This window comes from Papaver somniferum, unplaced genomic scaffold (genome assembly GCF_003573695.1).
Source record: "Papaver somniferum cultivar HN1 unplaced genomic scaffold, ASM357369v1 unplaced-scaffold_125, whole genome shotgun sequence".
Taxonomy (NCBI): domain Eukaryota; kingdom Viridiplantae; phylum Streptophyta; class Magnoliopsida; order Ranunculales; family Papaveraceae; genus Papaver; species Papaver somniferum.
In genome coordinates, this window is record NW_020621603.1 from 9665654 (window position 1) to 9680584 (window position 14931).

The 14931-nt window shown below is 35.0% G+C and overlaps 1 protein-coding gene across 1 annotated transcript; it reads right to left on the reverse strand.

The window, feature by feature from the left end:
* Positions 1 to 7242: 7242 nt before the first annotated feature.
* LOC113331417 (protein NRT1/ PTR FAMILY 2.10-like) lies at positions 7243 to 10247 on the reverse strand. The gene is made up of 4 exons (XM_026578121.1): positions 10066 to 10247; positions 9712 to 9929; positions 8513 to 9072; positions 7243 to 8428 (listed from the first exon to the last, which is right to left on the reverse strand). Exons 1-4 carry the CDS (start codon positions 10175 to 10177, stop codon positions 7501 to 7503), a joined length of 1818 nt encoding a protein of 605 aa, XP_026433906.1. The 5' UTR covers positions 10178 to 10247; the 3' UTR covers positions 7243 to 7500.
* Positions 10248 to 14931: the final 4684 nt, after the last annotated feature.

Here is a 14931-nt window from a genome sequence, read left to right on the forward strand (position 1 = left end):
TATTAAACTTTGGCATATAGAATAGAAGAGAAGTATGTGTCTAAATAAGAGGACTTAACAAGTGATAGTTATTCTCAATGAAACCCATGCAAAGTAGCAATCCAATTAATGCATGATGACATAACAAATTATGAAGATAGCTGTAAAGGAATTCTGTTTCACCGAAACACAGTTTCAGATTGTCCAATCTTTGCAGTACTAATACTTACCTGATCCTCTTGAAATTTTTACGGTACACTTACAACTCAATATGCCACAACACACTCAAAAATCATAGCATTCCAACGGTTAATTAAAAAGATACATTACTCAGAACCCGACTACTTTCAATACGTGCATACAAAATTCAGTTCCGGATTTCTCACACTTTGGTGTACCTAAAGTGATCAGAACTTCATGAAATTTCTACAGTAGGAAACCTTCGTATATACAAACATCATACTAAAATTTCATCTTTGTCCGATAAGCGGAGAATGAGATAAATAGGAATCAGTCCCCTATTCGGGATTTAAACTCAGCAGACCATAGTCATATATTGTGCAAGCTTTTCAATAGCAAATGTGACCTGATCCGCGTGAAAATTTTACTGTACAGAACAAGGTAAACTACGACATACTCATATTTCATCATATTCCAACGGTTGAATTTAAAGATATCATTATAACAAAAGCACCGTATGAATTGGCTAAAACACGCCAATACGGAATGAAGTACGCCACTGTATTGAACTTTGGCATATAGAATAGAAGAGAAGTATGTGTCTAAATAAGATGACTTAACAAGTGATAGTGATTCTCAATGACACCCATGCAAAGTAGCAAGCCAATTAATGCATGATGACATAACAAATTATGAAGATAGCTGTAAAGGAATTCTGTTTCACCGAAACACAGTTTCAGATTGTCCAACCTTTGCAATACTAATACTTACCTGATCCTCTTTAAATTTTTATGGTACACTTACAACTCAATATTCCACAACACACTCAAAAATCATAGCATTCCAACGGTTCATTAAAAAAATACATTACTCAGAACCCGACTACTTTCAATACGTGCATACAGAATTCAGTTCCGGATTTCTCACACTTTGGTGTACCTAAAGTGATCAGAACTTCATGAAATTTCTACAGTAGGTAACCTTCATATATACAAACATCATACTAAAATTTCAGCTTTGTATGATAAGCGGAGAATGAGATAAATAGGAATCAGTCCCCTATTCGGGATTTAAACTCAGCAGACCATAGTCATATATTGTGCAAGCTTTGCAGTAGAAAATGTGACCTAATCCGCGTGAAAATTTTACTGTACTTCTATAACAAGGTAAACTACGACATACTAAAATTTCATCATATTCCAACGGTTGAATTTAAAGATATCATTATAATCAAATCATGCAATTTCTTACCAAGATCTTTTGAACCACAAATTAGGGTTTTGACAGAGAGAGAGTACCCACAAAAAAAAAACTATACACACAATCAAAATAAACAATCATGGAGATCAAAGATATGAAAAAAATCAAAATAGTACACAAATCAAACTATTATAAACAATCATGGAGATCAAAGAAGAAAAAAAACATACCTGGAAAAAAACGTTTCCTCTTCTTTCTCCTATGGTTTTCTACACACCAAACTCCTTCCCAAATCTTTACTCTTTTGATAGATTTGTTGTGAGACCAAAATACACTAAAAACTCTTTCGAACTCCCCAAAGCAACCAACTCCCTAGTATTGTAGGGTTTTATGACTAACAGGGAGTTCAAGAGCTTTTTTTAAACTCCCCAGCGACTAACAGGTGTTTTCTAGAGAGTTTAGGAGACTCCTCTAAACTCCCTCACGACTAACGGAGATTTGGAGAGACTCCCTCAAAATCCCTCAGGACTAACAGGAGAAAACCTAAATACATTAAAATCTCTCGAACTCTCCCACGACTAACCCCTTATTATTTCTTTTTCGCATTATATTTGTTTATATAATTAAAATATCACAGGTTATGCGTAGTTCAGTCAGTTGATAAATCCGACCTTGATTGTTGGATATAACTTGATTGACACTTGGGCAATGGTCTTTGGTACCGTCCAAGTTATTTCTCATATTAATCAGGCTCGCTGATTTGTATCTATTCGATTTGTTGATTGCATTGAGAAATAAAGATAAAGCTCTTTGATATATTTCTTGATAAAGCTCGCTTTTAAGTTGGTTCTCTCGAAATTATATTGGAGTTTAGTCCATACATATTGCCGAACGAATTATTGTGTGTGGTTGTTATACCCTGCCTTTTCAATTGGTATTTGAGCAGGAAAACACGCTAATAAGTCTGTGCTTGTGGCAATCTGACTCTATGGACATAAGTGCTATCTTTATAAACGTACCACCAGTCTTCGATGGCTCGAATTACTTATGGTGGAAAATTTCAAAGCGTGCCTTTCTACAAGCGCGTGATTTCAATCATGGGTTCATGTTGTAAATGGGTATAGTCCTCCGTTAGTTACAGTAGACGGTGTAACCGTTGCAAAGGATATTGGTGAATATGATACTATCGAGATTCTTACCGCAAAGAAAAATACTGATGGATAAAACGCTATCATCCATGCCATTACCCCAGATCTTCGGCACCATGTGACTATGTACACTAAGTCTAAAGATGCTTGGGATATCTTAAAAACTGTATTTGAAGGGAATACCTCTGAGAAAGAAGCTAGGCTTCAAAACCTAAATTCTGACTGGGAAAACCTTCGTATGGCTGATGAAGATTCATTTGATGAGTTTAATCACAAAGTGTCTAAAATTGTTAATGCATCTTTTGCGTCGGGTAAGACTATTCCTGAAAAGGACATTGTGATGAAAATTCTCATATCGCTGCCAGCTAGATACGATTCTAAGAAACATGCCATCGTTGAAGGAAATAACCTTGAAACACTTTCTATAAATACTATTGTTGGGAAGTTAAAGATCTTTGATCATGAGCATATATCCAAACCTGGAAAGGATATTGTATTCAAAGCACAAAAGAATACTAAATTACTTGATAAAAGTAAAAGTGTTGGCAACTCTGTGGATGATTCTATTGAGACTGATTCATCAGATGAAGATCTTGATAACTCAGTCTCTCTGATCACAAGAAAGTTTAGAGATCTTCTTTTGAAGAGAAGTAAACAGTTCACTAGAGATAAACCCAGATCATCAGTTAAACCTCATGATCGTGTTCCTCCTAAAAACAAGGATATTGTCGACACTGATGATGAGGATATGCCATAATGCTTCAAGTGTAAAGGTTTTGGTCATTTTGCTAATGAGTGTCCAAATCGTAGAAAATACACTGGAAACAAAGGTCTTGCTGCAACTCTTGATGAAATGTCTTATCATTATGATTCAAATGAAGATGAAAAATCAAGTGTAGCTCTCCTTAGCGAAAATATTAATTTTGATAACTGTAGTAATACGTACATCAATCTTGATATTCTTCATGGAGAAACTTCTTCGACCACATTGGAGGATGGAATGGATTTTACTCTTACTACTGAAAATTCTATCTCACACGTTTCAGGTACTTCACTTTGTTTAGCAGCATGTTCATCTATGGTGCCTGAACCGTCCTCCACATTAACGTGTTCTTATTGTACTATTAAGGGTCAAGAACTCTCTAGTTGTTTCAAGTACAAACACAAACTAAGATATTTTAACAAATTGCAACAGAGAGCAAATCGATTAGTAAACAAGCTTAAACTTGTTCTAAAGTAGAAACCTTCCGAGGTATGTAAATTTAACTCATTTCCTAAGAGGTTGATTTCTAAAGAAAAAGTTAGGCCTAGATCTAAACGATCTATAAAAGGGGGTGTTGAAATTTCCGTGCAGAAACCTTGTGGTGAACAAATTATTGTTCACCCTAACACAATCTAATTGTGTTGAAGGTGCATCTTGTCTCATGTTCCCAAATTTCAAAAAGAGACAAGAGTTGTGCACTGTCGGGTTCTAAGGTCAGAAACTATTCTAGGTAGTCTTCCCTTGAATTTTGAATACTGAATAACATTTTGTTCTTTTCATATCCTCAAATGGTATTGAAAAGAGTTTTTTTTTGTTTGTTAATAAAACGGGGTTCAAATCGACATTTCTACCCTTCTTAGGGCTGTGTATGGTGATCGCACATGAACCCTACTTACTCTGTATAAATGTTGCGTAACCCTATATTCCTTTTTCCTTCTCTAAAACTCTTTTCATCAAAAGACTGCTTGTGGAGCTATTGTCTTGTGTATTTCTGTCACAATCCCATACCTTTATGGAGACTCCAAGCATCATATCTTCAGATGGAAAAAATGTTAATATGATTGCTAAGCCATCAATCATGAAGGAAAAAGATAAATCTCATTCCTCTACAACTTTAAAGAGAAAAAGGAAGAATATGAAGAAACCAAGGGTAACACCTCAAATCTTCAGAAGTTTTCTGGTGTTCTTGAAGAGTTGAAAGAAACAAGGATGTAGATGCTGCAAATAAAGGCTATTGTTCTAAGATCTCTTGAAATTCAGAAGGCCCTGGTTCGGCATCAATCAAGAAGGTTTTTTGGAATTGACTCCTTTCTTTATGAACCTTATGTTCCAATGTCTGTTGATGACAAGGAGTTCGGGGACGATAAAGAATTTTTCAAGAATCTCAATGTCTAGAAAACTTCTTATGTTTTAAGAAGGATAACTAGGATTTGAAATAACAATTATTGTGATTACACATAGCTATTTCAACGATTTTCATCTTGCAATGTTTTTAAATTTATTTATTTAAATTCTAAGTTATTTGGAAGATGATGTTTGCAGTATTAGTCTTTATTCGTTTTATATATTACAAAAAAATAAAATTGTATGGTATATGTTGTGTTTACGTCCGTGAACTATAGTTATCTCATATATGCTCAAAAGTTAAGTCTATTTCGTCTTTATGAAAATATTGATAAAAGATAGAATGAAAGTTTGAAAATTCCGCAGTATTGATCTTTCCCTGATCCACTTCTATGTGAAAGTACCGTACGACTCTGTAAGTTTTCTTATGTTGAGTGATTTCTGGTTAAGTTAATCATAAAGGTTTTCTTGTGATTAGCTTAATCGATGTTAGTTTGGACATTAATAAATCACATCCAAAGAAATCCTTCTTTTCTTGTAAAAGTAAGGTCGCTCATGTTGTTCTTTCGGGAATGACATCAAATGGGGGAGAGTTCTTAATTTAACTTGTGCTTAATTTCCATATCTTTGTGGGGAGTGTGGCTGTGGAATATTATAGGAGTTATCTTGTATCTTTATAAACTCCTTGATGAATACACTAAGTTTCGACTATGTGAAATCGTCGAATAAAGTTGATATGTTCTCTTTTCATCATGAATTATCTCTTTGGGAATTTCATTATGATCTCGTAGTTTTCGCACCTTTGCCAATTTATATTGACGAAAAGGGGAGAATGATTTGGTAGTTCACACTACATACATATGGTTTAGGATCATTATGTAAGGGGGAGTGGTTTTCATTGTGAGATGGAAGTATTGACTAAGAGGGAGTGATACATATCACCATAGTATTATTTCAAAGTTGTGATGCAATTAGACTTTGATGATGTATAATAATACTATGACACTGTTTAACAATGATTGAGAAAATATGTTTTCTTATTGTTATGGTTACGCATCTTCAACAACAATGATGCTGAGTTGAACACGTTCAAAATCGCTGGAGTACTTGGAGTAGCGAAGAATTCAAGGAATGTTGAAGAGCCAAGGAAATCAAGCATGATGGACGAGAAGCTACAAAGGTTATTTATTTTGTAATCCATATGTATTGATAGTTTTGTCACTAAAATTGATAAAGGGGGAGATTGTTAGAGCATTGCTCGGTCGAACTGGCAAGGATTGTTAGAGATTGTCACTAAAACACTTTAATAGACTTGATTTATATTTTTTGGATGATTAAAACCCTAAAACAAACTACGTATTTATAGAGACGTAAGATAAGAATCCCAAGTAAACAAAACTCCTAAGTTGACTGGAATTCTATTTGGTGTGGGTGTCCCAACATCATCAGTTTCTTCCAAATACGGATGATATATTTACTCATTTTGATGAATTACCATCAAATGCAATGAGTTATAAAAAACCTACAAAAAAATCTCTGCGACATAAAGGAAACCATAGACAACCTTCTCGTTATGCATTATCAAATCAAAACATATTAATACCCCTTAATCGTTCTTTAATTCCAAATAGCAATTTTGAGGATAAATCAATACATTCATGAAAAAATTAACAAACATCAAACCATTTTCAATCTCAAATTCAATTACCCAAATACAAAAATACCCTAAAACCTTCGTCTAAAGTCATTCAAATTCGAAATAACAATTTCAAGGATGAATCAGTACATGCATGGATGGAAAGATTAACAAACATCAACTCATTTTCAATCTCAAACTCAATTATCCAAACTCACAAAATACCCAAAAACATTCATCTAAGAATTATAAAACCCCAAATGAAATTACACCACTTGGTATCTTAATAGAACCTCCAAAAAAATTAAAATCAAGAAATGAATGAATAATGCACCTAGAACACTATCTTTTTTTGGAAAATTGAATAGTTGCTTCAATTGGCATCTAGCCATTTTAAGTATAGATAGGTGTCTAGGTGTGGCCACTACCTAAAATATTAGGTCATGGCGCGTGGATAAGTCAGAACACACTCGAAAGGATTGATTCCTTTTTTCTTCTCTCTCCTTTTTGTGATGGCGCATAGTTAGCCCCAGTCAGCCAACCATTCTAGTTCTTATTCTTTTTATTTTTTTTCTTCGATAAAGAGGCTAACCTCCGAACTTACATTAATAAAGTCGATAAAGAAAATCGGAAACCTTACACGAAATTTTCAAGATTACAGAAAAGTCTTACAAATTGTAATATCTCCACCAATTCTTGCCAATGAAATCTATCCTACCAGGTCTAAAAACAGTATCAGAAAACCTTCTCTCGCACAGGAGAGGATCAAAAAACTGGGGTCGACCTGATTTTGAAAACAAAACCAGTGTGCGAATGGTCTAAAATTCTAAATGTCCACCGTCTGGTCAATGGTCAAAGGCCAAATCTTGACCAGAAACGGCCGGATGATGGAAATCCAATCCGGCACTGTGCTGAAACAACCATGAAGATTGCCTTCTTTGACACCCAAAGGCCGTAATGCTTGCTCTTATGCCTGAACCAGATCACAAAAATGTTGAAAGCCAAAGTGACTAATTTCCTCATTCAATTTCACTAAATCAACCAAGTGGCCAACTTCACTATTTTTAGCAGCTAATTTCCACAAATTACATTTTATAGTACCTAAATTTTATCCAGCACAGCAAAAGCCTTGCTGGTAAACAGTGGTATACATTTGTACACCATGTTTTCCACATATATATCTTGCTACTTGCAAACTATAACCTAGCTATTTCATTGCCACACCCCTTTCAAAGCCTAGATAATTCATATCAAACTTGTTGTTTCTCAGTTGGTTGCTTTGTAATGGCCTTGGCCATCTCAATTGCATCATTCTCATCATCATCACTTGACTTAGTTGCATCCTTGTATTTATACCATCTGGCGACAACCAAGAAGTACCCGAAGTTCAGTACTCCTAATCCAGCAATCATATAATAAAAGTAGTCCAGTTTCCCATCGTTCAAATCTTCAGCCAACCAATTCCCTGAAGACGCATCATTCGTAGTTCGATGAACTACCGAAACCATAAAACCACTAAGATAATTAGCCATAGAAATGGTCAGAAAAAACATTGAACCGGCAATACTTCTCATGTTCTCAGGAAACTGTTTGTAGTAGAATTCAACTTGTCCAATCGAGTTAAAAGCTTCAGCTAAACCAGCAAGAGTAAGTTGAAGAATTAACCAAAGAGCTGACATTGAAGAAATGCCTCCACCACTTGGTGAAGTTCCAAGACTAGGTTTTGAATACGCAAAGCTTCTCCGTCGTTCTTCAACCAAACCAGAAACCAACATGGTTAATATCGAGAGTACTATTCCGATACCCATTCTCTGAAGTAACGTGATTCCGCCTTCTACTTTAGTTCTTTTTCTAATTGCAGGGACTAAAAGCCTGTCGTAAATTGGTATCCAAAGTGTAAGACTTAAGAATTGGAAAACTATGTAAGATGCTGCTGGTACTTCAAATTTGGTGCTACCAAAGTGTCGATCGGATTGGAGAGCTTGGAAAACTGCATATGTATGCATTTGAACAAGGGCTACATGAAACATAATTCCCGACGCCCATATCGGAAGTATTCTCATTACGCATTTCACTTCTTCTATTTGTTGCATTCTACTAAGTCTCCAGGGATTTTCAGCTGAACCATCTGGATTTATCTTGTCGTCATCTGTCAGAATTGCTGCCTTGTCGAGAAACCTATAAGAATTTAGTCATTTATCAGCAAAATTGTGAAACATCATCATAAGTCGTGAGATATATAAGACACCAAAGAAAATTTACCTGAATTGGCCTGTCAGAGGAAGTCTGGAATTGATGGTATTGGCAGGAATGTAATTGAAGAGTGCGAATTCTGGATTTTCCGGTAGAGTCAAGTGCCGTTTCTTTGTCGCAGCAACAATGACTTGTGCTATTCTTGTTAATGGGCTTCCTTCAGGTTTCACAATAACATAAATTCTTGTACCAATGAAGAAGAAGACACAAGACAAGAACATGAGAAATGTGGGAATAGCTAGTCCAAGAGCCCAATTGATATCCGATTGTACATACACAATGAAGGTCAAGGAAACCATCATTGCGAAAGTGAAGGTGAAGTAATACCAATTGAAAAAACTATTAATTCCTCTCTTTCCTGACTCAGTTTTGGGATTAAACTGATCGGCTCCGAATGCTAAGTTACACGGTCGGATCCCTCCTGCGCCAATTATCAAGAACCCGAAACCAGTTAGCAGGAACGTGAGTTGCCAAGGTGTTGGACTATCACATAGCATTCTGTCTTTGCTTTCGCAGTGGTGTGGATGCAATTTGGAGATTGCTGCTGTGAACATTATCACAAGCATTCCCTGAAATGAAAAAAAATCACATGTAATTAGTAAAAAGTAAACCTGTTGTACTCTTACACTTCATTTACACTTGCTTGTTGGGTTTGCAGTAATCACTTGAGGATAAACCTTGCATCACCTCATGCAAACTCCCACATGCAATTTCGTTGCAAACAGAATAACAAAGAAGTGGGTAGAGACAGTAGGGTGGTTTCCTAATAATGTTAATGGTTAGGTATCCTCCTTTGAGGGGCTCCCTAAATCCATGAGGCTTCACATGGTTATGACTTATGAATGAATGATTCATGAATATGATGTCCTACTTACTTCTTAATGATCATCCTTGCGAAAAATCAGCTTGTTCTGGAATTTCTAATTAGCCGTCACAAATATATTAATTGCATTATTCTGGTTAGTTTTGCCATAATTACTAATCTGAAGATAGCTGAAAGAAATGTGAAAGTGAAACCCCTCCACTGTCGAATCGGACTTTCAAGCATTCTTGTCCATAAGAAGTTTCAGATGACTCCATATTTTAACTTTTTTTTTTTTTTTTGAAGGGATCAACATTTCATTTATATCTTTTAAAGAAATTATCAGCCTCCCATTTAAGTTGATGATAAAAAAAGAATTTGATGGATATGAGACTAAGAGCGTTACCATGAAGGAAGAAATGGAAGCGAAGCCTAAGGTTTTGTAACGGCCAAAATAGGCATCAGAGAGAAAAGCTCCGACCAGCGGTGTCAAATTAGTAGTACCAGTAAAGACATTCATAAGCGTTGCAGCTGAGACATTCTTCATGTTGAAGACTGTTGTTAGATAAACAGTTAAGTTTGAAGATGTTCCAATTGTTCCCAACTTCTCAAACGTCTCATTCCCTGCAGACGCATCAGCATTTTCAAACAAGATTAACCAAAACATACCTTATTACATCTTAATTTCCTAAATTCAAGATGATAATCTAACTTTTTTTTTTGATAAGAATAGAGAAATTCAGATGATAATCTAACTTACCGATGATGTAAGGCATAGCTTTGATACCCCTGTAGTTCACCTTCTCCGGCTCATCTTTTACTACCTCCATTTCTTCAAGTTTTGAGTTCTTCTCGTTATGACCCTTCTCCATTATTTCTATGGAGTTCCTCCTCCCACACAAGCTCTCTCTATCTTTCTAGCTATCTTGTTATCCCAGTCTGCACTGCATATTTATTTATATTTGGGCACTGGTGAGTAGTGATATGTCTAGTGAAAACTGATTAACTGAGAGAAAGAGACGGGGATAATGGGATATCAGAAAATTACTACCATCAACAATAATTGATTTGTGGGTTAGCTAGTCAGTTATGACCCTAGTTAGCAATTCGGGATTCGGTAAACGTACGTAACGGCAAACGTACGAGTATTATACGGTTTTGTAAAATTCAGATTCGGTCCAAAATTCGGTCGACGGGACGTGATTCGTCAGTAATTCGGAACGGCATACGTACGTGTATAATTCGATTTATAAATGTGAGTTCGGCTCTGAAAATTCGGTATCTATATATAACAAATAATTTGTATTTATAAGGTCATAGACCAATTTTTATGCATATGTGTGAGTTATTTAAAGAAAAAATAAACTTAATATGATGATATTAATAATATATACAACATTAGTTATCCAAGAGGACGTCGTATGGTGGTTTAGATGCTTGGTTAGTGAGTTTGAGATCTCTCTCACCTTCACCTTCAAATCTCTTCACTCGTTTTTGTTTTATAAAAATTACAACACGTCTAATATTCGGTCGTGTATGCTCGGGAGGCAGTAAAGCCCAAAAAGTGGAGTCTTTGAAAAGTAAAAGCTAAAGAATTTATGGCGAATTAAGCGGACGTATCATACGGGATACGTAAAATTCGTGAACGATTCGCGAATAATCCGGAAATGCCACATAATACGCGACTTGGGTTCGGAATTGCAAACGTACGCGAATAAGATGGTAAAATTCGTGACACCGAAAAATTTGCGAACGGTTCGCGAATCATTCGCGAACTTACTAACTACGGTTATGACTGCTTCTGTTGTTGGCTTTCAATGCATCCACTTGATTGGTACATTTTGTTTTTACCACGGGCATGAGGAGGTATCCCGGTGGTCTTTTAGAGCCCACTAGTTTCAATACTATACCGTCACGTCACTAATTAAGTTTGTGGGAGTCCGACTCAAAATTAATTGTCAACTATTACGATAATTATAGATTAAATAAGCTGTGTACTTTAATTGTGATTTTCTGAATGCTCTTTAAGGAACGCATTGAAGATTCATTACGCTGACGACAAAATAAGTTTATCAAACTGCCAATAAATTATATTTTATCTTGAAAAATACTCTTTCCATTTCTGAAAAATTGTTATCTTTACTTTTTCTTTTATTTTAGCCTAAAAATGTGTCAAATTAAAGAAAAATGAAAGCAACATTTTTCCAGAAAGAATATTATAGACCAAATGTATCAAATTAGCAACAAATTGAATTGATCATCTCACGTTTGCTCAAGCCTCAAGGACAACAAACAAGTTAATCGAAGTGGAGATGGGATCTAAGTGATATATAGTGGGGTTGGTAGGCTAGAATGGCAGAAGGGACACTCAGTTTGGTTGGATCTGCCAGTCCGAGGAGTCATGCCAGCTTGGTCCTGTACTCTCTGTATCAAACAACAATTTGGTGTGTACTTTCGATCCAATCGTCAGGGCAGACTTATTGGAAAGAAGCCTTTTTAGAGAGCCCAAAGAATAATATCAAATTCTTATTGTATTATTTTAGAACGGTTTTTTTGGGATCATGGTTATTTTGGGGACCATGGTTTTATTTTGAGTAAAAACATTAGAAGTAAATCTAGGTCACCTCTTATCTAGATATTTATATTAATACCTAAATTAACCTCTTGATTAATTTTTTAGTAATGGTTAGTTAGTGTTAGTTAGTGTTAATAATAGTTAGTGTAGTGATTACTAAAATGATTAAGTTAAAGATAATTAATGAGATTAAAAAATCAGATGATCTTTTTTTAAAAGAAGCGGAATTATTGAGAGAGTAAAGTTGGAGAAGATGAAGAAGGAAAACATGAAAAACAAAGGATTTTACCAACCACAACCGGAGGAAGAGTATTTGGGTACACAGGTATGTTTCAAACTTAGATAATGTTGGTTGAATTGTTCCAAATTTTCAAAAAACTATAAATTTTTGGGTAGATTTGGGCTTGTTCGGTTACCTTATGTGAAGAACAGGTTACCGAACTCATCTGAAAGTGTAGTTCGGTTACCTTTTCCATATACGCGGGTTACCGAACTCGTTCTTTAATGTAGGTTTTTAGTTGTTCGGTTACCTTTTCCATACACACATGTTACCGAACTTTGTTTATAGGACTTACAGAGTAATGTTCGGTTGGTTCGCAAACTTTAACCCAACAACATATCTAACCGAACTCCACATGTATGCAATTAGTGAAGAGTTCGGTTTGTCAAGAATTTTTGCGAACAAACCGAACATAGTGGAACAAGTTCAGTTAAATTGAAACTCAACATAGTAGGCAAAATAACACAGTTCGGTTACATTGGAAAAAAAATTCTTTTTGGAATATGAGTAGAGTTCGGTTACTAGATAGTATTAGAAATTTTTGCGAACCAACCGAACAAGGTAGGTAAAGTTCGGTTATATCATAACTCAACATAGTAGGAAAAATAACACAGTTCGGTTACATTTTTTATTTTATTTTTTGTATTATGGGTAGAGTTCAGTTACTAACTAGTTTTAGAATTTTTTGCGAACCAACCGAACTCCGAGTTCGGTTATGAAAAATGAAATTCGTGATAACCGAAGTGTTCTTCGTGTTCTTGGTTTCAGAATGTTCGGTTACAAAACTAGTTTTTTTTTAAAACTATTCCTAACCGAACATGCCACTTTAACATCCATTTAAACCATATTTTGATGATTACTACTCAATTTTCCTATCCAAAAACGAATTAAAAAGATTGATGGGTTTTTCAATCGAACGAGGAACGTCAACGAAAGAGAGAAGAAGAAGAGAATAAACTTTTTTTTCAAAACTAAAAATTTTCGATTGCTCTTTTAATTTTGATTTTGATTTTGATTTTGATTTTGATTTTGGTTAATAAATTCATTTAGATTAGATGTATATTATTAGATTAATATAGTTATTAAGTTAGTTTTAATTAAAATTAAAGTAAAGGATAAATGGGTATTTACCTAACTTTGGAACACATCTTATAAGTATAGGGAGGTTAACCTAATAAGATCATGGTCCCAAAAAAATCATGGTCCCTAAAAAATCGTTTTTATTTTAGCACATTTGATTTCTCTCGAAAATGCATGTACCCTACTCCACAAAACTAACCAAACTGTTAAGTGTGAACTGAAATTGTATTTCAGTTAAAAAGCTCATTTCACTTTTCAGCATGGGAATTACTTTTGAGTTTTTGAATTCAGTCAAAAATGCTAGATTTTTTGATGGCTTTAGATAAAATCCCTGCCGGAGAGAAAGCTAAAACCCACCTTGACCAATTACCTATCCCAATAATAACATCATTTCCAACCACCATTACGGGTTGCTTTACCCAAAAAAACATCATTTCCAACCACCATTACGGGTTGCTTTACCCAAAAAAATTCCTACGTGAGAGAAAGCTGGAACCCACTTTAGCCTTTTCCCTCCATCCCATTTTAGATGCTTAAATTGGATTTCGTATACATATTTAGGAAGGTTAAAAATATATGCCCTCAATTAGTCGATCCTAATAAATTTGATACACCTAGTTTTTAGTTTCATATGAAGAGAAAGGATAAAGGGACCAGTAGAGAATTTGTTTCCGAGTACATATAATTGTAGAGTTTGTTAGTAATTAAATCTACACCGCTTTTAAAGTTAGTGGTTGAGTTTAAGGTAAGGACATATATTAGAAAATTTTAGGAACAATATGAAAATCAGAAAATTTTGGGAAAAAATATGAAAATTAAATTCACACTAAAAGGAAATCCATTCAAGCAATTAAAATTGGAAGGAGGGTTCAACAATGCATTGGTTTCTGAAATCTCGAACATTAATTCAAGCACAACAAAGGAAGGAGTACTAAAGAAGGATAAACTAATATGGTCTCTAATTAGAAGTGCCTTCCATATGTGTCTTCTTCAGTAGAAGTGTAAAAATGCATAAAAGTCCTGCAACCGAGATTTGAGCATCCGTTGATTCTCTGTAGACAATGTTTGTATTCGTGATTTCCATCTCCATAATGCTTGCAGTGTAATAACTATTTCTTCAATTTGGATTTAAGTTTGAAGTTTTTGCAGAGTGTTGCAAACTTTTCTTCTTCTTCTTTAATCTTCATGGAATCATGTAGCATATGTGGTTCCTCTGGACAATTGAGATCTTGACATTGCAAATACCTCAGCTTTTCCGGTTGTGATTCAATCACCATTCTGATGCGTGAACAACCTTCCTGCCGACACTTTGAATACATCCAAGGGCATTGCATAAGACTGTGGTTATCCATGAAACATAATGGACAAACCTCTTTTGCTTCGACACATAATATTTGCTTCGCTTTGTCTTTAGAAAACATGGTGAATGTTGTTGGCTTAAGAAAGAAATATGTTGGTTTCGTTGAGAATCAAACGTAGTGCTGTATTTATAACAAAACAAATAGGCATTGGTAATTCAAACGGGCGGTTGTAATAAAGCCGCGCGATTTTACTGCAAATGCCGAAGGCTAAATTTCCAACTGCTCGATTTTCTTTCTTGCCATATAAATTGCATTCATGCCATCTCCAAATTCACATCTTCTTCTTCTTTCTTTCTTTCTTTCTAAAATTCTTAATCTCTCTCACTCTGC

Coding starts and splice junctions, on each gene's coding strand:
- LOC113331417 (XM_026578121.1), bottom strand. CDS start 10,177: ATGGAGAAGGGTCATAACGAGAAGAACTCAAAACTTGAAGAAATGGAG. Junction 9,930..10,065: donor AGCTATGCCTTACATCATCG/GTAAGTTAGATT, acceptor ATGCGTCTGCAG/GGAATGAGACGTTTGAGAAG. Junction 9,073..9,711: donor CTTCCATTTCTTCCTTCATG/GTAACGCTCTTA, acceptor TTTTCATTTCAG/GGAATGCTTGTGATAATGTT.